We start from the raw sequence: 21,879 nt of genomic DNA on the forward strand, positions 1-21,879 counted from the left end.
TCTCAAGTGTTTTTCTCAGCAAGCTGTAGCCAGGCTAGTAAGAAGGTAGGGGAGAGCAAAGGAGGACGGATCGTCTAAATAACCACCGAAATCGGCTTTTTGGGACTAACTGCAGGGTTGGGAGATGGGGCTGCCGTAGAGAGAGCTGATGTTCCCATTTGTAGCCTGAGCGGGTCCTTGCCTGGAGAGGCCGGGAGGCTCCTTGCCGCCCTGGATTCGGCCCATGGGGTGAGCAGAGGTGCCGCTGGCTGTGCTGCCGAAAGACTGCAGCGCTGGACTCCCCAGGGGGCAAGCGGCAGGGTCACAGGTGCCCTGCGTGGGGATCCACAGCGGAGGGAGCTAAGGAAAGGGGGTCAACGAAACCTTCCTTCTCCTGCTCACGGAAACCTCACCCAAACAGCACCATGAGTTCTGGCGGGTGGTGTCCAGGAGGAATGCTATTTAGAAGCCCAAACAGCAGGACTGAATAAGAAGGCGGGAAGAAACAGTGAAGGAGAGAAGGGCTGTCTTGACTTAAGCCTGGAAGCAGCAAAAGACAAGAACTTGATTATACAACCCTGTGGAAGTGCCAAGGCATGGGGTGCTAGTTAACAGTGAGGACTGCCTGGGCTCAAACCCCAGCTCTGCCCCTTGCTAGCTGTGTGACCTTGGGCAAGTTACTTAACCTCTCTGGGGGCCTCGTCATCTGTAAAATAGGGGTGATAACAGTCCTTCCATCTCATAGTGCTGTTATGCAAACTAAATGAAATAATGCATCAGCAAATATCCGTTTAATTATCACTAAAGATGTGACAAACATGATTGCACAAAGACCAGAGCTGTGGGCAATCCTGTGAGGTGCAGCTGGTGGTGAATCGACGTTGAGGTCTGATGGTGGGAGGTGAGGTGAGCTTTAGCGTGCGGTAGGTGGTGCCGATGGAGCCCCTCCAGGCCCATCCTCTCTTCCTTAGGAATTTCAGCAAACCCAGGCAGAGGGCAGAGGGCCGCAGGCAGGCAGCAGAATGGGGCCTGAAGACCCATCGGGAACACTGCACGTTCCACTGGAACTTCCACTTCAACGTCAGCCCTACTCCCACCAGCTGGCGACCTTTGTAAGGCACAACTGCAACTGGCTGGCTGATCCACTTTATAAACAAGCCGGGTCAAATGTTCCCCTCAGAGCACGTGTGGTCCCCCTCGATGCCAGTGTGTTCCTCCAAATGCCAGCGCAAAATCCTAAGTGCTTTATTTAGTTGGGAGGAAGGTCACGGGGCAAGTCTTCCTGGATATTTGCTGCCATAACAGACACTCCAGGGTGAGGCAGTGACAAAGCCCCAGGTCTGTGCTTTCTTGGGTCCCACGTTTACAGGCCCCGGGGCTGCTGGACTCCGGCAGCCGGGGCTGTGGTCTCATAAAGCCACGGCTGGACGCTGCAGTTCCGCAAGGGCCCAGGGCACCACGCCACTTCCTCACCACACCTGGGAAGTGGCGAAACCTCAGGATTGCTGCAAACGGGCACCCTGTTCCCCAAGGGCGAGGGTGGGGAGAGGAGCAGGAGGTGAAAAGGCAATTCGAGATCATCTTACGCCCTTAGAAGTTCGTGCCCAATCACGTCACGGCAACGTCTTCCTATGGCGATGGGTGTCTCCCTCCGTCCTCTTGTGATCGCCCCTCCCTAAGTCTGGTTCACCGGTAGCCAAGCCACTTGCGTTGGCTCCTCAGCCATTGGGTTCTGTTTCGGTCACTCTCCTTGGTGAAGGTTTGGACCCATGAGTCATCTTCTCCTTTTTGGGCCAGTTTCGATGGGATGTGAAACTTGCCCTTTGTCACGCAAGGGCAGGCTGTACGCACGGAGGACCATCTGCTGAGGGGGTCGCAGAGCTTAGGAAACGAAATCACGACAGTTTCCACTCATTCGTGCATCTCTGCGGGGAAACCGGTCATGCTCACACACTTTAAACACCCAAGAGAGGGAGAAAGGGAAAGTCAGAGAGAAAAAAAAAAATGCAGCTTTTGAAAACCAAGAAAGCCAGGGAAGGCTCAAGTTTTGCTCTTTGCAAATTCTGGAAATCCCAAAAGATTCTGCGATGTTGCAGGAAGATTTCTCCTCTTACCATGTAGTTTGTGCCAGGTCTAATTTTAATCACAGATAACTAAGTATTATAATTAACAAACTCTCAGATTCCAGGAGAAATCTGAATCGGGGATATTTTTCACAAAGTACCTTTAATTTATGTTTCTCGCTTTTCCACTGGAACAACCTAACGGCCAAAATGCATGTTTTTGCTCCTCATCCATTTCCTTACCCAAACACTTACCACTATTTTTGACAGCGGGGCTGTATAATTATTTATTTGGGGATTTCTGAATAGAGGACAGATTCTTCAAGTTGTGCAGCATCTCCCGGTTTCTCTGCATTGAATTGACGTGACGATGTTGGTGTGTGTCCCCTTGGGTGTAAAGTGCCGGTGTTTACAATGTCCTTATCCGATGGTACCTGCAGCCACGCAGGTAAAATGCAGGGGGGAGGCCCCAGCTATCGGTACGAGGATAACCCCCCAAAGTTGCCTGAAAGTCAGGTGCTTAAAATACAGAACTAAGCTTTCCATAAAAAACAGCATGCGTTGAGTATGATGGAGCACTTGAAAAATAGCAGTTTTACTTAGAGAAAACCAAAAACATGCCAAGTGTTTTCTCTGGAGCTGTTCTACAAAAATGAGTTGTTTGAGGACAGGGGTGGTGTTTTATCAATCTTTGCATTTTCTGTTCTGAGGCAGTAAAAAAAATGTTTGATAAATGGATCAATGGATTATTCTATAAACTTTCAGTTTGACAGCTGGTTCTTTATGAGGTCTGACTTCACTTGGAAGGCTCAGTTCTCCCTTTTGGTGGCATGGGTGTGAGCCCAGCTTTACTAAAGGGTTGGATGGGCAAGGCTTTCTCTTCATGAGGGGCATTACTGAACCCCAAAGAAGCATGATGCTCTCATGCGATTTTTGCACTTCCTTTCCCCAGATGTCATGGTCCCTTTCTGATCTTCCTTTTTTCTTTCCGTGTCCCAGTGCCTGAGTGTCTCGGATGAGGAACCAAGTTTTAATCCTTTTAGCCCAAACACCTCCAAGGCCCTGAATTCACAGCCTCTTTAGGTCAAGGCCACGCCTGCTGCCCTGTACTTCCATCCTGGAGAACCCTTTGGTTGGCACACCCCAATTCCACAGTTTCCACCCATCGGGCCAAATGCCACACAGGACAGGTGACCAAAGTGACCTCCTGGGGCTGGCCTAGTCCTAGCCCTGACCTTTGGTGCCCATAGCCCAGTGCCTCAAACACACAGCCCAAGGCCACATGCCACCGCGGCAGAGAGGCCCGGGGGAGGGGGGGGGGTGGGCATTTTGAAGGGAAGGTAGCGTCAGGGTCCTCAGTGCCTGCTCGCCAGCCTGTTCGCACCCCTAGCTCTATTGCAGGAAGCTGGGAGGGCAGGTGGGGATGGAGGCCAAGTAGGAAGAAGAAGGAAGGTCTAGGCAAGGCTGCAGGGTGTGGTAGGCGGGGCCTGGAGGGAGCTGATTTCTAGACATGGTGACATTTACCAGATGGTGGGTTTGCAAACTGGATATACAGTGACCCCTCTGTATCCACGGGTTTGGCATCCATGAATTCAACTAACCTTGGATCCCGTCTCTAAGCTCCCAAGCACCCTCCAAAAAGCCCTGTCTGCTCTTCAGTCTGCAATCCCAGCATCTTCGTACCATTTGTATCTGGTGATGTCAATTCCCTGCTTAAAACCTGCTGGGGGACCAGACCAAATTCCCAGTGTGGATGTCAAGGCCCTTACCAGCTCTCTTGGCCAGCTCGGTGTTCCTCCCCAACCCTGTTTTCTCTGCTTGGACACTCTTCCTGATGCCTTCACCTGGTAGCCCCCTCGTCACCCTGAAACATCTCCACTGAGATGACCAGCTGTCCAGAGAGACCCCTAAGCTTGTAGTGGGATATGCACCCAGCTGTGCATTTTGCTTCTGTCACTCCTTTCCCTATGGTGCTGGCCACTCAGAACAGTGACCTCTGCTTAACTGTGGGCCCCTCACTGGCCCCGGCATGCTGTGGCTTCTCTTTAGCTGGCCTTCGTATCTCCAGTGCTAGCCCAGTGCCTTGCGAGCAGCAGGTGCACAATGCACATCTGATGAATGAATGAATGAAAGAAATACCCCCATGACATGACCTCTGTGGGTGGGGGACAGTTCTAATAAAGTAGCCATGGGCACTACACTTCCCTGATCGAACAGGGTCCAAAGCCTGTGAGCAACTCACTAATGAAAACAGAGAACACAAGGTCCATCACCAGGCTGGTGCCCAGCAAATGCCTGGGATGATTATATTATTATTATTATTCCTTCATTTATTTATGAATATTTATGAAATTCCTGCTGTGTCTCAGGCACTCTCATTTTACAAAGTTCCTCGGAGGATAAAGGAATATAAATTCCTTGCCAACGAGGAGTGGACAATGGAAATAGCATTGTTTCTGACTTTCTGACTCAGGGAGACACGGGCTACCTCCTGCCCACTCTCTTCCCTCCTCCGTGACTCTCCTACAGAAGGAAGACTGATGCGGCGGTGAGTCATAGCTCTTTCTTCCTAAGTTTTGTTACACACACCATCTCATTTTAATCATCCTAATAACCTTTTGAGGTACATATGAAGGGCACTGTCATACCTATTGTACAGATGCGGAGACTGAGGCCAGCACATCTAAGTGAGTACGGCAAGCACACCACCTTCTCATACTTTGTCACACTACCTTCCAAAGACCCGCAGAATCGCCACAAATAGGTGCGTGTGTTTCTATGTTGTTATCATGAATCAGAGGAATATTAAATGGGACACAATGGCCTTAGTGGACTCCATAGCCCATGGATTTGGGCAGAATGCAAGATACCTCTCCAAGCAACAGCCAGATTGATCGATTCTCTGTTGACATGTGACCAAAAAAGAAAAACATGTGTGGATGTTGGCTTGCAGTTTCTGAAAGTGCTGATACAACCTTCAAATGGCTTCCAGGGGAAGAGCCAGGATGTCCTGAAGTGTGGTCCAAGGCGAGCTGCCGTGGCACCACTATAAAACTCCCCTCAACCTGGGTGGAGTCAGCAACTATGGTGCGGGAAGAATGTGATGCTGCTGGGTGCCAGCCTGCGGAGCCCGGCAACAGGACAAAGGGATTATTCTGCTTCATTGTGAAAATGCAGTGTTTACTGTTAAAATACGATTGGGAATTAAAGGGGCACGTATGAATCATAAATATTTGCATGCCGTTAATGTTTGGGCAAAAGAGTTGGAAGGACTAAGTTGGGAGAACTTCTCTTCCCATGAAAAACAGTGCCTCGGATTACAGTACATATTTAATTTCATCTCTTGCATTGCTGATCTGAAATCGCAGTGCCCGCTGCGCATAAATAACCCTTCCGTGTCCTGAGAGCTGGCTCTACGGGGCCGAGGGATCAGGATAAGGGTTGACATTCCCTCCCAGAAAAGTCATTCATTTAGACAAACAAAAAAGCAGGTCCCGGTTGTATTGTTTGTTAGGAGCTCACAGAGTTGCCATCAGCTTCCCTGCAGAGTTAGTCATAGCAACTGATCTTACCACGAAAAGTAGTAACCCCTCAAGTCTGTGTTATTTCAGGCAATCCTCACTGTACCCCGCCCCCTTTGGACAAAGCTTGGCTGAATCAGGCTCAGACAGGTCAGGTGACTTGCCCACAGACACACAACTCTGAGCCAGTGTTCTCAACCAGTGTTCCTTCCCCCCATCTCTCCCCCAGGGAGGGACATTTGGCAAAGTCTGCAGACACTTCTCGTTGTCACCACCCATGAGTGACATGGAAGGAATGCTCCTGGCTACTGGGTAGAGGCCAGGGATGCCAGTAACCATCCCAAAATGCAGAGGATGGCTCCCACGACACAGAATAATCAGCCCTAAACGTTGATGGTGCCCAGGGTGAGACACTGTCCTCCCAGGAAGAATTCAGTACCATCCATGTGCTAACCACTATGCTTTACTGCCTAGAGTAAGCAGAGTCCTGGGGCAGTCACTCCTCTGGAGATGTTTAACGAGTCCCCACTCTGTATCAGGCACTGGTCTAGTGACTAGTGATACCCCACAGCGCTGTTCTAGTTAAGGGCGGGATCTCTTGTGTTTTGAAAATGCTTGCAAGGCCACCTCCTGGGAACTCCCACGCCCATCTTCATCCTTTCCCTGGCGCTGGGGTCCCAGCACCGCGGTGCACCAGTGCGCGCCTGCCTGCCACAGCTGTTCCCGAGCTCCTTCCCCAGCGACCTTCACTTCCCAGAACGTGGGCAGCGTGTGGGCTCCTTATAGCCCAGCTCAGACGCCGCCCGGGAATTCCCAGGAGGATAGCTAACTCTTACAGGTCTCAAATGATTTGACACACAGCTGATCTCCACGCCGAACCTGGGAGCTGGTTGCCTTACTGAGGAAAACTTACAGGAAACAGAAGGGGCCGGAAAGTTCGGAGTGAGGGCCCCCTGCAGAGTAAATGCAAACAAACAACCAACTGGAGACCGCAGTCACAGCAAAATGTATTCAAGAAATTCCACCTGTAGCAGACACCACTGTGATTCAACGAGAACACCTAGAGGACTCTTTCTTTCAGACTTTTTTCAAGTCATCTTCCCCTGAATCTTCTTGTATTATAGAAGATAGGTGATAGCAGAACCAACACGTAAGGGCAGGTGGGAGAAAGCTCCAGAAGAACCCAGCCCTCTGGGTGCCGGTGGTCCCTGCACACCTAACACGTGGGCGGCAAACCAGGGCTTCCTAGGGGCGGACGGCAAATCAGCGTCTGTCCCGTCCCTACTCCTCCCATGCATTGCCCTTGGGTGTGCACACTGACTCCTTTTCGGTGTCTGTAAGGCATCGGTCAGTGATGCATACCAGGACCTTGCTTTTAGCCCTTTTTAGTTCACGTGGACACTGTCCACTCACATCAATTCATGTTCCTGGATTCGTGCATCTGTGGCCCCTGACTGAAGCCTGATGGGGAGGGGCGTGGCAATGAGAAGCCAGCGTGCACTTTCACTGTTTCTGATGGTCCCTGTGGACCTGCACCTGTGCGGCATTCCCGAGGGAGCAGCTGTAAGTGGGGGGGAGTCCTCGAGGGAGAGCTTTCCCTGCCGGGTGGCCCCCCCCTCCACCTGCAGCCTCTACTTCTTTCTGCCACGCACCCTCCAACCCAGGAGATGCCAAGATGGTGCGATCCTATGCACACAGAACTCTAGTATATTTTCATATTTAGAAAAAGACTAATATGCAGTGATGCTCTCTCGTTTTTTTTTTATTCTGTGTGAACTGAAGCTTTTCATCAATTTGGTAAAGAGGCAGAAAGTGTTAGGGAAGAGAGGAGACATTTTATGACTTATCATGATCATTCGTGTGAGGCCAGCCCAGGGTTTCTCAGTCTCAGCGTGATTGATGCTTTGCAGGGGTAGTAGGGCTTTCCTATGTGCTGTGGGAGTCACTCTACCCACTAGGTGCTAGGAGCACGCCCCACCCCAGGGGTGACAACCAAAACTGTCTGCAGATATTGCCAAATGTTGGGACCCACGGAGGGAGACCAAATTGATAGGCAGGTTGATAGATAAGATCTACCAACTATGACCTGCCCTGAGGTTTCAAGCAGGACGGGGAAGGCAGAACATCTGGACAGACCCAAGTGCCGTAGGTACTGGAAACACACCACGTAAAGAGGCCAAAGCTGTATTAGGATATGAGTTTAGACCGTTCCTCATTAATTACAGATAGATAGATAGATAGATAGGGGTAGATAGGTAGCTAGTGACTGTACTCCATACAATGGTTTCAAATAGAATGAAGGAAAAACATCTCTAAAAACCCGAAACCAATGCCTGGAGCAACCTGGAGTGTTTCCACCTACAAACAGGCCCACCCCTCCTTGCCTTCTGTGCTGAAATCTGATAAGCACACAGCTCACCAACTGTGCTCAGATGCCTGTATTCCTGTGTATTGCCTTTGTTTGAGCCAAGGAGAGTCTCCTTTGTTTGCATACGGTGACTCAGTTAAGGCCACACACCATCCGCGAGGGTGCTGGCCAGACCTCCCATTCACCAGACCCAGAAGCATCCTTGGATCCGGACGCTGGGGGGAGGGTGCAGCTCTGCAGACGGAGCTGCCCCTACATCCTTAATGACGCTCTTAAATCTCAAGGTAAAAGCAGGGGTTCATCTAAGTTGAGAAACAGACAGGAAATTTACTTACATCTTTGAGAAAAACACAGTTTAAGTGGCTCCTGCATGAATGTTTCCTCACCAAGGAAACCAGAGGAAACGCATTTTGAATCCAGTGGCAGGATGGCCACCGGGCCTCTCGAAGGAGGTTGCTGGGATCACTTTCCCATTTATGGGTCCTTCAACTACCAGAAACCCTCGTTGGAGGAAGTTCAGTGACATAAAATGGAGTTCCTAAATGGGATACGCTGCTCGATATAGCCTAATAGAGACTGGAACGTGCTGGAACCCCAAATCGGCACCAGCAACAGGAATGCCATGGGAAGCTCGGTTCTTAACATGGACCGAAATACATCTCTGTTGAAAGTGGGACTCACATCAGGGTCAATGACGGAGGGTAGGCTTTGCCTGAAGTCCACTAATGCAGGCTTATAAACACAAAATCTTGAATGCCCCAAGAGTGAGCTGATAAAACTGGCACCTTTGAAAGTATTCACAGGCAGCTCATTAAATCCACACTGCTCACTTATTAATTCCTGTTAATTGCTTTACTGGGGCTTCAGATGAGAAGACCTTGTTAGTATGGAAGTCTTCTCAGTGGTAGTGTGGACGGACACACACACACACACACACACACACACACACACACACACACACCCTTCTGGCTGAAAGTCCACGAAATCCTTCAAAACCACATAACCTCTCCCTTTTGACAGTACGTGGTTATTCATAAACATTCCCTTTCTGATCTGAACATGTTTTATAATCACCAACAGAAAGAAAACAATCATCAGACAATATACCATCTCTCTTTTCAACACGTCATTTTTCTTTAAAAATAATAAAGAAAAAGAAACAGAATATGTTCTTCCATAACCAGTCTTCTCCATCCTCTCTTGCCCCTCACCAACCAGCACAAAAGAAAATACAAAACTGATTCATTAGAACCAGAGCAGCACTGCAGCCGTTGGCCGGATCACTGTTTATGTCTATAATGCTTGCTGCTGAAACAGGAAGCTCTAAAAATCACTCAACCATTATTTCTCTTGGAGGCACTTTCTGACTGATAGTCTTCTGTCCCCACCACAAAGGGCTGCCTCAATCCAAAGCAAGCCGGCTGGCAAGGAAGGGCTTTGGGGGAGGGGTGGTGGAGAGAAGTCCAGCTTCTCCCCATCAACTCTTAAATATTGTTCATATAAATAACCTCAATTTAAAAAAGATGCCCAACACCATCAGCAATGCCTGGCGCTTCATAAAATCAGCAAGAAAACCATGAAGAGATCAATTGCAAAGCTGCGTGTTCCAGGCACAAGCAGTTTTCAAGAAAGCTCTCCTCCTTGCCATGACACCAAGTGGGACAGGGACTGCTTGGGTGGTGGTTTGGGGGAACGGGTGGGAAGCAACTTGCTTGGGTGGTGGTTTGGGGGAGGGGTAGGAAGCAACTTGCTTGGGTGGTGGTTTGGGGGACGGGTGGGAAGCAACTTGCTTTGAGAAAGTGTTTTTACTCTTTTACGGGCAAATGTGAAACAGAATGAGAAAGCTGATCTCTAGAGATGAATTCTACATCAGAGCATGGGCACTAGCTTTCGCCCTGCCATCGAAAGGCATTATTTGCTAGGGCTGCCAGAGACCGCGTGTATCAGAGGCTGAGTCTTTTCCCATCCATATTTGCCCACACCGAAGTCTGAAAACAGATTTCAGTATATATATAATTTCAAAATGTAGATCAATAGCAACCCAAAAGAGGGGGAAAATGGGAGAGTTGATTTTAACACAACTCTCGTCTTCTCTTCCTTGTATTCTCTCCAGGAGACCTGACTGCCAGCTCATTATCTTGAATGTTATCCATGAAACAACAGTGGGATTGTCAGATGAATTTTCCTCCCCCTATTATATGAGTCTGTGATAAAACAGAGAATGACTTGGATCCTGTGATAATATTGTGAGTCATTCAGACCATTTCTCAGTAATGACCACTCCATAAAGACACGTCTCTGCTTAGAATACCGGTACACTCTATCCTTTATCTACATGTACCTTTCCTTCAACCACAGTCTATCACTCACCTGAAAGGTAGCCTCTCCATACTGTTCCCCGAATAACATAAAATACCTTAAGAATGAAAATGCCTTAAGTAACAAACATTACACAAATATGCAATAACCCCGATTGTGACAGGGTAAATATTATGTCTGGGAAGACATCCACAGCAAGAACATAAGGAAGGAATTTCATTTTCTAAAAGAGTTGGGAAGGGTACTTGTTTGAAAGTGGGCAAGATTAAAGTTGCCAGGGAGATCAGCATAAACACAAATTTCCACCAAGAAATTAACCCCAGTCCTAACGGATGGGGGAGCACGTGCCCTCTCTGGGCTGGTTGTGGAATTCGAGGTGTAGGTCTGCAGCTGGGGGGGCCAGGCAGTCACTAGAGAGGAGGCTGCCCCTTCGATGATAAAACAAGCCCTTCTCCTTTGCAAGGGACCGTATGCGTGCACACCTGATGGCCTCTCAAAGGTCTGGACCAGTGGTTTGACTGGGATCTATTTTCCTAATTATACACACCAGGTCCTGGCTATAATAAAAGCAGGTGTAACCAAAACAGCACAGGGTGCAAGAAGAATGTCTAACTCATTTGTTCGTTTATTTCCTCATTTTCCAGTTATCTACAATGTGCAGCACAGCGCTAGACTGGCCCTCCATAGTCAAGGCAAAGTTCCAGATTCAGAGATTCTTGGCTTGGCGGGTCCATGGATCCCCAGAAGGTCCATAAACAAGCTTCAGCGGCTCTGAAAACTGAAATTGCACAAGAAACTGTGTGTGTAAGTGCACAGGTGCATTTTTTTCCCCGTGGGGAGAAGGCTTCCAAGGATTTTCAAAATGATTCATGACGTTCCCAAAAGATTAAAAATCATAGTCTTAGGAAAATCGGAAGGAAATTTGCAGTGGATTCTCTTCCCCCATTTACCACGCGGTAGATAATACTGTCTGGTAGATTTCCTCTTTGGTTCTAAAATGAATTAACTAAGGCCATCATCCCTGATTGATCGATTCCTTTCCAACTGATTAAGTACTCCAATAGCGACGGGAGCACTCACAGATTTCATTGCTAAAGTTTCTTCAACGTCTCTCGGCTGCAGCCGTGATACACTTTCTTGTAACTGAAAATATCCATAGCACCTGCCCCAGTGACAGATGTAAGCTGATGTCAGCTGCTGCTAATGAACGTCACCAAAGAGAGTTCCTCTTGATCCTGAACTTTGATTTTCTGGAGGTAAGGGATAGTCCCAGGACGTGTGTTTAAGTGTGGATTGTTCTGAACAAGAAGCGGTGTGCTCCGGCGTCAGCTCCCCTCTTCTGGGAGCGGCTATCTCTTCTTCCATTGTAAAGGAATGGTTGATCTATATGGAGATACTGAATCAAAGGGAGAAAATTCCCAGGGTGAGCTATCCCTGAAGGAGAGATTTAAATTGTCAGGGCCAGAAAGGAGGGAAGGAAAGAAAAGAAAGGAGGAAGGCTCAGACTGCTGAAGCCTTCACCAATACTTTTTAGGGGCCAGTGTTGTCAGCAAGGCCGTAAAAGCCGGATGGGCAGGTTTTCCCAGTTGCAGGCTGAACCCGAGGTTAGGAGCTGTGGTCCTGGACATCAGCCAGCGCCCAGACAGATTGGTTTTGTCGAACAGAGAAAAACCCTTCCATGTTCAACCTCTGGCAATTTCTACGAGGTTTTACAATCCCCAGGGACGGGCAGCTGAGAAAAGAAAAGGGAGTTTCTTTTTCTACCCTTCAGTTGGAACTGAGCACCAGGCCCCTTTGAGAATCCATCAGACCAGTGGCTTTTGACAGAATGGGAAATTGGCACTGAAATGCTCAGTGAGCCCACAGCCAGGACCTTCTCGGCCCCTGTGTGGTGTGTTGATGCCAATGTCATATTTTCAGACACATTTTCAAAACCAGAAAACGAAATAGTGGATAGTCTTAAGATCAAAAATGAAATAGTGGATAGTCTTAAGATCACTTAATAAAATGTTATGAAACTTTTAAAGGACAAGATTTAGTGAGGCAGATTAAGACTAATTGTTAAAATGAGTGAGAGTCATCTGCTGTCTTCATAATGGGAAGCAAATTGCAAAAAAAAAAAAAACAAAAAAAAAACCTGGCAGGCTTTGATGTTGACACTTAGACTTGAAAGAGTAAAATCAAGTTGTATTCTACGACTATGGGGAGAAATTATGAGACAGAGTCGAACTGGGCCTTTTGATGGCTCATTTTGTCTTGTAGTCCTAACCAAAAAAAAGAAATCACTCAAGACTGACAATATACACGGTACCTGTAATTGGGCAAAACATTCATTTCGGGGTTCCTCTATTTTGGATTTGCTTATTATCATGCGTGGGAAGCAGAGACTGGTCAAAACAGATATTGTCCATATATGGAGCGTTTCAATTAATTTTCTCGTTCCAGGTTATCAGAAGACAGCCCAGCCTTGGGTGCAGTTATTTCACTCTGCAAACTCAAGGGCATCCTGGCACGAATCAGGCAGCCAAATGCAAACACTCCACACCTTGGGGAAACAGTTCACTGTTACCCAAGTAAACACGAGCGCCTCTTAGTCACCCACTTGAAACAGACATGGCCAGTGAGGGACGAGAAACGCCAGAAAAGAAAGCATGCTGCTTTCAAAATTTCATTCTTTACCATCACCAACCTCCTGGGCCTTGCCAAAAAGCCACTACTGCACTTCTTATGGGAAAATGGCATGGGCCATTAAAGAGTTTCCAAAACTTTCATAACCAAAACCTGACCCGTAGACCCACATAGATGCATATGATGATAATATTACTTCCTCTGTAAATGCAACTAAATGATACTCAGCTGTGGCTTCCTAAGAACAGAAATCCACAGGAATTGAACTGAGATGGTTACGAGGCTGGAAGGCACGGACCAGGCGGTCGGGCCTTTGTTTTTTATTGGCTTCTCACCCACTCTGCCAGCTACTCATCTGAAGCCTTCAAGATGTTTTCTAAACACACATCTCTGAATCATAATGGGGATTCCATTTACTGAAAGGTGGGGACTTTTAATATAACAAGTGAACCCACAGAATGACTTGTGCCTTTATACCTTATAGCACCATTCATGCTTTCAATAAGTCGATATAATTTTCTTGGTATTACCCTATTATTAACATAGTGCTATGAACAAATATCTTCAATCACGTTATAAGTTTTTTTCAATTTTCTCTACCTTTGATTCTATTTTGAAAATTCCCCAGACAGCTAGGATAGCACAAAAACAATAGCCAAAAAAAGCAGCATGCCTTTACCCCCATTCCTCTTTGACTAATCAAATTCCCCCAAGACACAGATTTTCTTATATTTTTAAATGCCTTTATAAAGAGTAATGATTACTCTTATGCTTAAATGTCCATTGGTTGTACTTTTACTTTTTTTCAATACAAGAGTCATCTACTGCTATTTAGGTTACCACGTCTTCTTTATCATACTCAAAATAACTTTTATTCGTAAGCTTATTCAATACTATATTACAAAAATGAGATTTTCAAAACAAACTATCTTACCTCCTTCAATTAAACTAATACTACTTATTGCTATTTGTAAAATAGGACTAAGGTTCTTACAATACAAAGAAAACACAATATTTGAAAATAACTGGAAACCGGAGGAGATTACAATATGCCAAGATTCCTCTTTCTGCTCTAATATTTTGATAATGGGCACGGAAAAAGAAAACTACACATAGAACTGCACTGATGCAATCATTCCTCTGGAGAATCCAGTCTTTAATATTATTAGTACCTAAAATACTAATAAGGCATCCAAATTACATATAGGAAGGTCACATTGCCATCAAATTCACCAAGCCAGAATGTTACTATTTCTTCATATTTTACCATAAAAAATGCTTCCTTGAAACACGTTTCAATAATCGTCTACTATACAGCCCTTAAAATTATTAGAAGTGATCATTTGAAACTCTGTCACTTGTCAAAGATAACACATGGACCCTAAGTTAAAGGTTTCCAGTAAAGAGATATCTGAAAATTATCAAAGAGAGAGAACCCCAGTTGTATAATCTTAGTTTCTATGATGGTAAGTTTTATATTTTTACATTTTAGAAAAGATCTGAGAGGTTTCCTTGAAATTCACAATTCATGTTTTACCTGCTCCAAATCAGTCTTGAACCAATTCAATAACAGAAAGCAATAACGTAAAGCCAGATTCTGTTAAAAACATTAAATTTTAAATAAAAAGCTGATGTAGCAATAATAACGGGAAGAAATGACTGTGTTTCTAGGGAATCCCATCACAGAAACTTCTAGATGTTTTGAAATCTGGGTTTGTTGCTATGTAAATACTGGGTATTTCAAGTTCAGTTCTGACAGATACATACCTCTTCCACTCCGACCGACAAACCTGAGGTCATTGAATCTCGCGACTTGGTTTTTCATGGCCGCTGTTGCATTTCTCAGTTCGGCTGAGTAGTTTTCGTCATTGCCTGCCATCACAGTGACCAGAGTGCCATCTGGAACGTCCCCCAGTGCCACCACCTAAACACCAGACATCAGGCATGTTAGAAACTTTGATGTCATTTGCATAATTATTCTAAAATTGAATGTATATAAGTGATGCTTTTTAGTTTGCAGAGGAATAACAGTCATAAGTTAAGCAAAACAACAGAAAAGTTCTTAATGGGAAGATTTACTTTAAATTCCACTATGCAAAATTATAAATGTTTAAATAATAAAACATTCACCTAATGAAGCCACATAAGGTCACAGAGCAGAGTTGGAATAAGGCTCACTATAGCAAGGACTTTGAAAAGCTATGCCCTCTCACGAATACAATCATCTCTTAATTCTTCATATTTGAGAAACAGAATGCCTTGTTTTTTATAAGTTTATAACCTAACCCATCTTTCATTTGTCCAGACCTCCACCGACAGGCCGAATAGGGCTGATTTTGCCTTTTAGGTGTTTAAACTTACTCCTGCTAAAATTAAATTTGATTGCTACCACTGAATTGCTGACGATTCTTGAATGACTTAAACTCTGCCTTTGCAAGTAGTTCATCCTTGTTGCCTCTACTCGCTTCTACTACCTTGATTTTCACTAGCAGTGAATTCTGGTATGCAAGAGAAAAAAATCAGAAACATGCCCTTGGTTTAATACTAACTACAAAATCAACAGACCTCAGAGAAGAGGGGTGTTCACTTTGATGTGCTCCTCTGAATTCAGGAGCGGAACTATGTCGCATTTTTATATCTGCGAGTCCCAGAGATGTGTTAACTTGGGACCTTACAGATGACTGAGGTTTTCTCCAAACCCAGTTGATCTTGAAGAAGAATTCCTTCAATGTAACTGAATGGGAATGGATTTCCATCAGGACTACTAAAGTAAACCAGTAAATACATATTTTTTGACACTTAGGTAAAAAAAAAAAAAAAAAAAAAAGTAGCAATTTCAAGGTAAAATGCTTTAAAGAACATGGCCCGAAGATGCTTCATGTAGTAGTATCCATTTCTTGATCATCATTTGACCCTTCTAGAAACTATTTGCTTGATCAAAACATTTATTCTTAGCTATATTTCCATTGTTTCTGTTTTTTCAGGTAGTTGTAGAATTTCAAATCAAGATGCCCCAAGTTCTACTTATTCCTATCACTTGCGATACCCCTTATGGTACTTTCTCAGTCACTAGTGAAATGTGTGCTCATCATTCCAATTATATAATCGTTTTGGGGGTTTTAGTTTTGAGCTGTGATAATAAAGTATACTACAGTGATTATTCCTCCTTCTGTTTTCCACCTCCCCATTTTTACCTAACATTTGCTACATAATTTGGGGGGTTAATACCTACATTTCAGTCCTCTTTTTCTGTCTGTAAATAAGGCTGCCATAGGCTCCCTTGTATGATACAAAAGCCATGTTTCTCTAAATTCCCATCTTCATTGCCTGCTTAGTCATCACCCTTTCTCTGTGTCATCCAGATGACCATCTATTGTTTTTATTCCCGAGGATGCTTTGGCTCTTGGATTCTAAGGAGTACGATGGGGAAAGTGAACCAACTCACTATAAGGGGTGGACGTACTTCCAACCCCAGGACTACACCAGGAGAATCAATTCTCACAGCAATAGGTAGGCATGTTCTTCATCTATTTTATCCAACTTGCACTCTTATCTTTCTTTCCATCCAAATGGACGTGTTTTCGATAAAGGAAATTTAAAAACACAGCTATTTCTTCCTCAAGCACCCTCTAATTAGGTATTTAGAGCCCATTATGTTTGTTGCTGTTTAATTAAGAGCAGTAATATGACAATTCCCTTTTGTTTCAAAAACATTATTGAAATAAATCTCCTTGATCAGTTATTTAGTTATTGTTACCGTTTTTTCTATTCCCATAAAATATACTTACTTTATTCTGCTTTTCTCAGTCTCTTAAAAATCCCCCCTCCTTTTTTTCCCCACTGTTTTCACTTCCCTCTGTAAAATTAGCTCACAATGTTGAAATGTCCTCCTTGAAAACATATTTTTACTTCCTTATCCTCATCTCCCTGTGATGACCTGGCATCTCTATTTTAATTCCACATTCAGTAAGTATACAGGGACCGGATCAACTACAGGGTTTTCCAACTGAATAAGTCATTGTTGGTTAAATAGGTTAAAATAAATAAATCTTGTTTCATAACTACCAAATGTTTTCTACATCACCTTCATCCTACTGGCCCCTCTCACAGTGCTCCATGCCTGTGTCTCACTCATCTTTCCAAAACTATCCTCATCAGTAATATGGCAAATTCATGAGGCCAACACCAAATAGAAACAAATAGAGAGTAAAATAATCATGGTGGCTAAACAAGAAAGTGCTGTTGATGTTGCAATTTAAGACTAAAAAAAATCAGGAGTTTAACTCCTTCTTTTCCCTTTTTTTAAACTGTAGCAGGAGTCAAAGATATTTCGGGGCTTAAAGATCATTTACTTGGCCTTTTATTGATTTTTCATGGTGGGGGGAAGGGAAAGAATATTAAATCCAGGGATATTACATTAATAAAGTATATCATCTAATTATTAGCAAGCATTCTTAGACTAGGAAAAAAGAATTTAAATTTAAAACTAACCTGTCTATTAATTTGATACAGATTTGATCATTGACAGGCAATATGCAGAGATTTTTGAAAAAAAATCTAACTTCAAACAGAGAAAAAGAAGCAACTGGAATGAAAAGCTATAAACAATAGGTAAGGAAACACAAACATTTACACTTTAACACAGACCAAACAGACAAGAAGGGACTTGCTGGCCAAAGGATATCTCATTTTTTTTTTTTTTTTTTACTTCTCTGTTTTTAAAGTATCAGGAAGTTGGGCAAAATATCAAGCCTCCTCTATGTTACAGAACCTCCCCACACTGCTCTTGGTCGGCCTGTTCACAGTTCAAACTGGCATTTTAAACCAACTCTAATTAGGTTGAAATTACAGTCACAATTCATTTATTTCAAATCCCTTAATTTTCCAGTGTTATAAAGAAAGCTGTGAGGTGGAACTTAACATTCAGCTGAGATGATATTTAATGCATAGCTAGGGGACCACGATCTTGCCGACACAAACGTTACTTATTTCTTTCCTATGAAAAGAATATTACTATCAGCGCCCAAGGCCTCTGAACTTGCTGAAGGCGTGTTTATGCCTTTGGACTCTGGTGTACCAGGGCCTAAATAAACTTTAATAGTATAGTCTTACAAAATATATCCTAAGTCATCCAAACAGCTTTTTTGGCTGCTTCTGTAAATAACGGGTAACAGTAGCAAATTTAAGATTTTCTCGGTAGTAAAATGATGGATCTCTCCTAGGCTGAAAAATAAAGGCATTTCGTGGGAGAAGGGGGGGGGCACTTTGGGGTCCAGGATAAGCAATTAGGATGATTGTAATCTATTTTAAGGAAAATTCATAACTTGAAATCTCCCTGTAGTTTCAAAGATTAAAGCTGAGGATTTACACATATTCAGAAGACTCCGAAAGAATCACTTCAATGCTCTTTTCATCAATTATCATCAGACTTTATCACTGTTTTACATTTTCTCCTCCTTAATGCAGGGAATGTAATAATTGTTTACTGATTAACTTCTTAAAGAGATTGTCTGAGGCTTATATAAGATCCAAATTTTAAAGTAATAATTTCTATAGAAACTGCTTGGGAGGTAGGTAGTGGGGGATGAGTACAGACTGGATTCAGGGACACATAGTGAATCAAGCCGGATACAGTCACTTTTTCAAGTTTAGCTGTTTTATCCCTAATCTTTGTGCCTGTTGCCTCCCTGGAAATTTCGCCTGCTCCTTCTGTTATGCTAAGAGCAGGTCTCCTTCCGAAAGAGGGCCCTCTTTATGGGGACGGGAGTGGTGACAGATTACTCATGGAGTGGTCTGATTCCTCTGCTGTCCTTTCCTTTGCCCCAAATGTTCTCAAGACCCACTTGAACTTTTTTCAAGAGATCTATACATTGATCTTTAACCTAGAAACTATCACTCAGTAAAACAGAGTTTTTTTTTTTTTAAAGTGAATTGTCAAAAGTCATTTTAAAACGGAAACTTCTATGGTTATTAAGATTTCCGCTAAAAGGAATTCCCTGATGGCTTGTGAAAACAATTTATATGATTTGCTTTTTTCATTCTTTTAGAAGAAAATAAATACTTTCACGTGGTGGCTTGAGAAACGACATCGCTTTAACTCCTGAAGATCTCGCTTAATCACTTAGTGCTTGGGGTGTGCGTTCCCTAGTAGAGGAGGAGAGATACAGAGGGGACTTGATTTACCCCAGAGGAAGCCACAGATCCCTGAGAACCCACTCCCTTGGTGTGTCCGGAGCACCTGGTCTTAAAGGACCCTTTGGTTGATTATCAGCTTGTCTCCTCCCCTCTGTACTTATCTGAAAGTGACCCCAGGGCCCATCGCTGTCAGGTCCTCTGGAACTGAGGGAGAGCTGAGGAGGTCTGCCTGCCGAGTCTGTTTATGTAAAGGGATTAGAGTGATTTCAAATTGAAATGGGCTCCTAACCCAAACCTACAGAGCTGGAGGAAGGGACAGGAAAGAGTCCAGCGGCTGCTCAAACTTATCCTCATTTGCATCCCCCTCAAAAACTCCTGCTTTCAGAAAACTGAGGCGATTCTACAGACACAGCCAATTGTACTTTTTTTGTTTGTTTGTTTTAGAAATCATAATCTAAGTTTGGAAGGTATGTAAAGCTTAAAAATAAAGAACTCTGACAGTACTTTTTTAAAAAAAGTGAACATTATTCATTGTAACTAACTCAAGATCCAGCACAGGCTTGGAACCATAAAAAACTTATATTAAAGTAATCTCCCCTTAAGGGGACAATGATTTAACCAGATTTTTTTTTTTTAAAGAAAAAAGAGGAGCTGATCTTTACAGCTTTTTTTTTTTCCCCACCTGCTTTCCTTAGTCCCTTCAGTGAACCGGAAATGACTGCACTGATTGTATTTAAAAGGCTGCCCCTTCTCCAACTCACCCAAGACAGAAGAACTGAATCCCCACCGCCGAAATGAAATGTCTACTGTTTGCTGCCAGGGTGGCGGTGGTTGTTTAAAAGCGCCCGGGGTTGTTTATGTATCCCCTTTGAAGGCCAAGGTTTTTAAAGGGAGCTCAAAGCTAGGGCAAGATCAGGGGTGAAAAGTGAACGGGGACCTCTCAAGCTGCTCGGCTGAAGTTACCCGGTCCACACCGCCCCCTTCTCAAACAGCAAAGCGGGCGGATTAGACGCCCGTCTCACGCCAGACAGCCTTGCCTCCTTTCGCTCCCCCGAGCTTAAGCTAGGTGAGCCGGCGATAACGTTCAGGAGGGTACCAGGAAAAGAAAGAGCGTTCGCTACTTGGCGGCTTCTGGCAGGAGCAGTCTAGAAGCTCGAAAAAACTCTTCAGAAAACTTTTGCAAACTTAACTACTCCCGCCGTGGACTTTGAACCTGCTAATTCCTACAGGGCTGTTAAAGAGGGGGGTGGAAGTGGGAAGCCTTGACAGTTTTCCTTGTCAGTTTATTTACATTGACCCGAAGGTATAAAAGTATCTCTATTTTATTTCCTGACGCCTCCCTCAGAATGGTTGGGGTGTCAAGCCAGAGGTGGGGAGAGAAGCCGGGGAGCCGACAGAGAGGCTTGTCCCTGCTGGGTTATAACTTTTCCTACTTTGGATCAAAGCTAAGGACCCCTGCCGGGGAGAGGTCCAGCCGGCCCTCGGTGGACGTCTTTGGGGGCATCCTGATTTTTTCGGCCATCCTTGGAGGCCGCCGCGGCCGGCTAAGGCGGGCCCCCCGAGGGTCGCCACGGCAACGCAGCATCCCCAGTCTCCCGAGCGCAGGGGGATGGACCACAGGCCTCAGCGCCGGCCCCCTTCTAGAACCCGGCCCCGCCTGCCTGGCCGCTGCCCTCCTCGATCTCCCCGGCCTCGACCGGCCTCTGCCTGTCCTCCCTCCGCCCGCTCCGGGCCGAGTACCTTGAAAGCGATGGGCAGGGTCTTGTTGCAGCGCCAGTGCGTGGGCAGCACAGAGCACAGGAAGTTGGGGCTGTCGGTGCGCACCAGCTCGCCCGGGTGGTCGGCCAGCACCTCCACCATGCTGCGGTCGCCGCTCCTCAGCTTGCCGGCCAGGGCGGCGCCGGCGTCCGGGGCGCCCAGCGGCAGCGCCTCGCTCATCTTGCCCGGGCTCAGCGCGGTGGAAGGCGGCGTGAAGCGGCGGCTCGTGCTGGCATCTACGGGGATACGCATCACAACAAGCCGATTGAGTTAGGACCCTGCAAACAGCTCCTACCAGACGGCGACAGGGGCGCAGATCTTCAGCAAGCAGCTCCCGGGAGACCAACATACAAGTTCAGGGAGCTTTATTGCTGTGGGCTGGCTGGGGAAGGGGGCAGACTAAGTTACTAACAGTCCAGGAGGGGGAAAATTCTAGTTTTGCCGATCGGCCTCAGACCCGGGCAGGACTCTTAGCAACCGACCGCTTAGTGCTTTAAAAAGTGGGCGACCAGAATCCAAAGTCAAGTGCCAAGGGAGACTATCTTCTTCTGAGTCTTGCTTTGAGAGTTTTAAGTTCAGTCTTTGGCTGTTACCAAAGTTCCCAGAGGCAAAATTCCCATACACTTCCTAAAATATTTATGCGGAGAGCAAAAGGACCAGCAAATACATAATTTGGAAGTTCCAGTAGTTAATTGCCTGTCAGATTTTTCCCAGGTGAGTTTTGTCTAAAGTCCAGCACAACAGAAAATACACGAGGCGTGTCTTCCAAATACGGCGCCACTTTTTATCATGCAAAACTGGCTTCGGTCCTCAAAAGCAAGAGCTGAGACTTCCAAAGGTCCTGCTTCTAATGTATGTGCACATATATATATATATATATATATATAAATATATACATATGCTCTACTTCATAACATATTTACAATACAATCTGTAGAGAATTTAAACAGAAATCCATTAATGTTCGCTGCAGGTTTTTTTTTTTTTTTCTTTTTAAGTAGCCTTGAAACTCAGCTTCAGTAGTTGGAGAAGGGCTGGGCGAGAAGTACTTGTCATGTTCTCAATAAATTCTGGCAAAATGCTCAGTTCAGAAAATTCAGCTTTTCAA

General features: G+C 45.2%; 1 protein-coding gene across 3 annotated transcripts in view; it reads right to left on the reverse strand.

Annotated features, from left to right (window-relative positions):
- The window catches only part of RUNX1 (RUNX family transcription factor 1), an 88,786-nt gene extending 67,164 nt beyond the window's left edge, over positions 1 to 21,622 (reverse strand). For all 3 annotated transcript variants that reach the window (XM_059922289.1, XM_059922288.1, XM_059922287.1), the window contains exons 1-2: positions 20,754 to 21,622; positions 14,646 to 14,802 (exon numbers count right to left, since the gene is read on the reverse strand). In XM_059922289.1, coding sequence (XP_059778272.1) covers positions 14,646 to 14,802; positions 20,754 to 21,023 — 427 coding nt within the window. In that variant the 5' untranslated portion in view covers positions 21,024 to 21,622. The remainder of the gene's footprint in view (positions 1 to 14,645; positions 14,803 to 20,753) is intronic.
- Positions 21,623 to 21,879: the final 257 nt, after the last annotated feature.

Source organism: Balaenoptera ricei, chromosome 4 (assembly GCF_028023285.1).
Source record: "Balaenoptera ricei isolate mBalRic1 chromosome 4, mBalRic1.hap2, whole genome shotgun sequence".
In the NCBI taxonomy this organism is placed as follows: domain Eukaryota; kingdom Metazoa; phylum Chordata; class Mammalia; order Artiodactyla; family Balaenopteridae; genus Balaenoptera; species Balaenoptera ricei.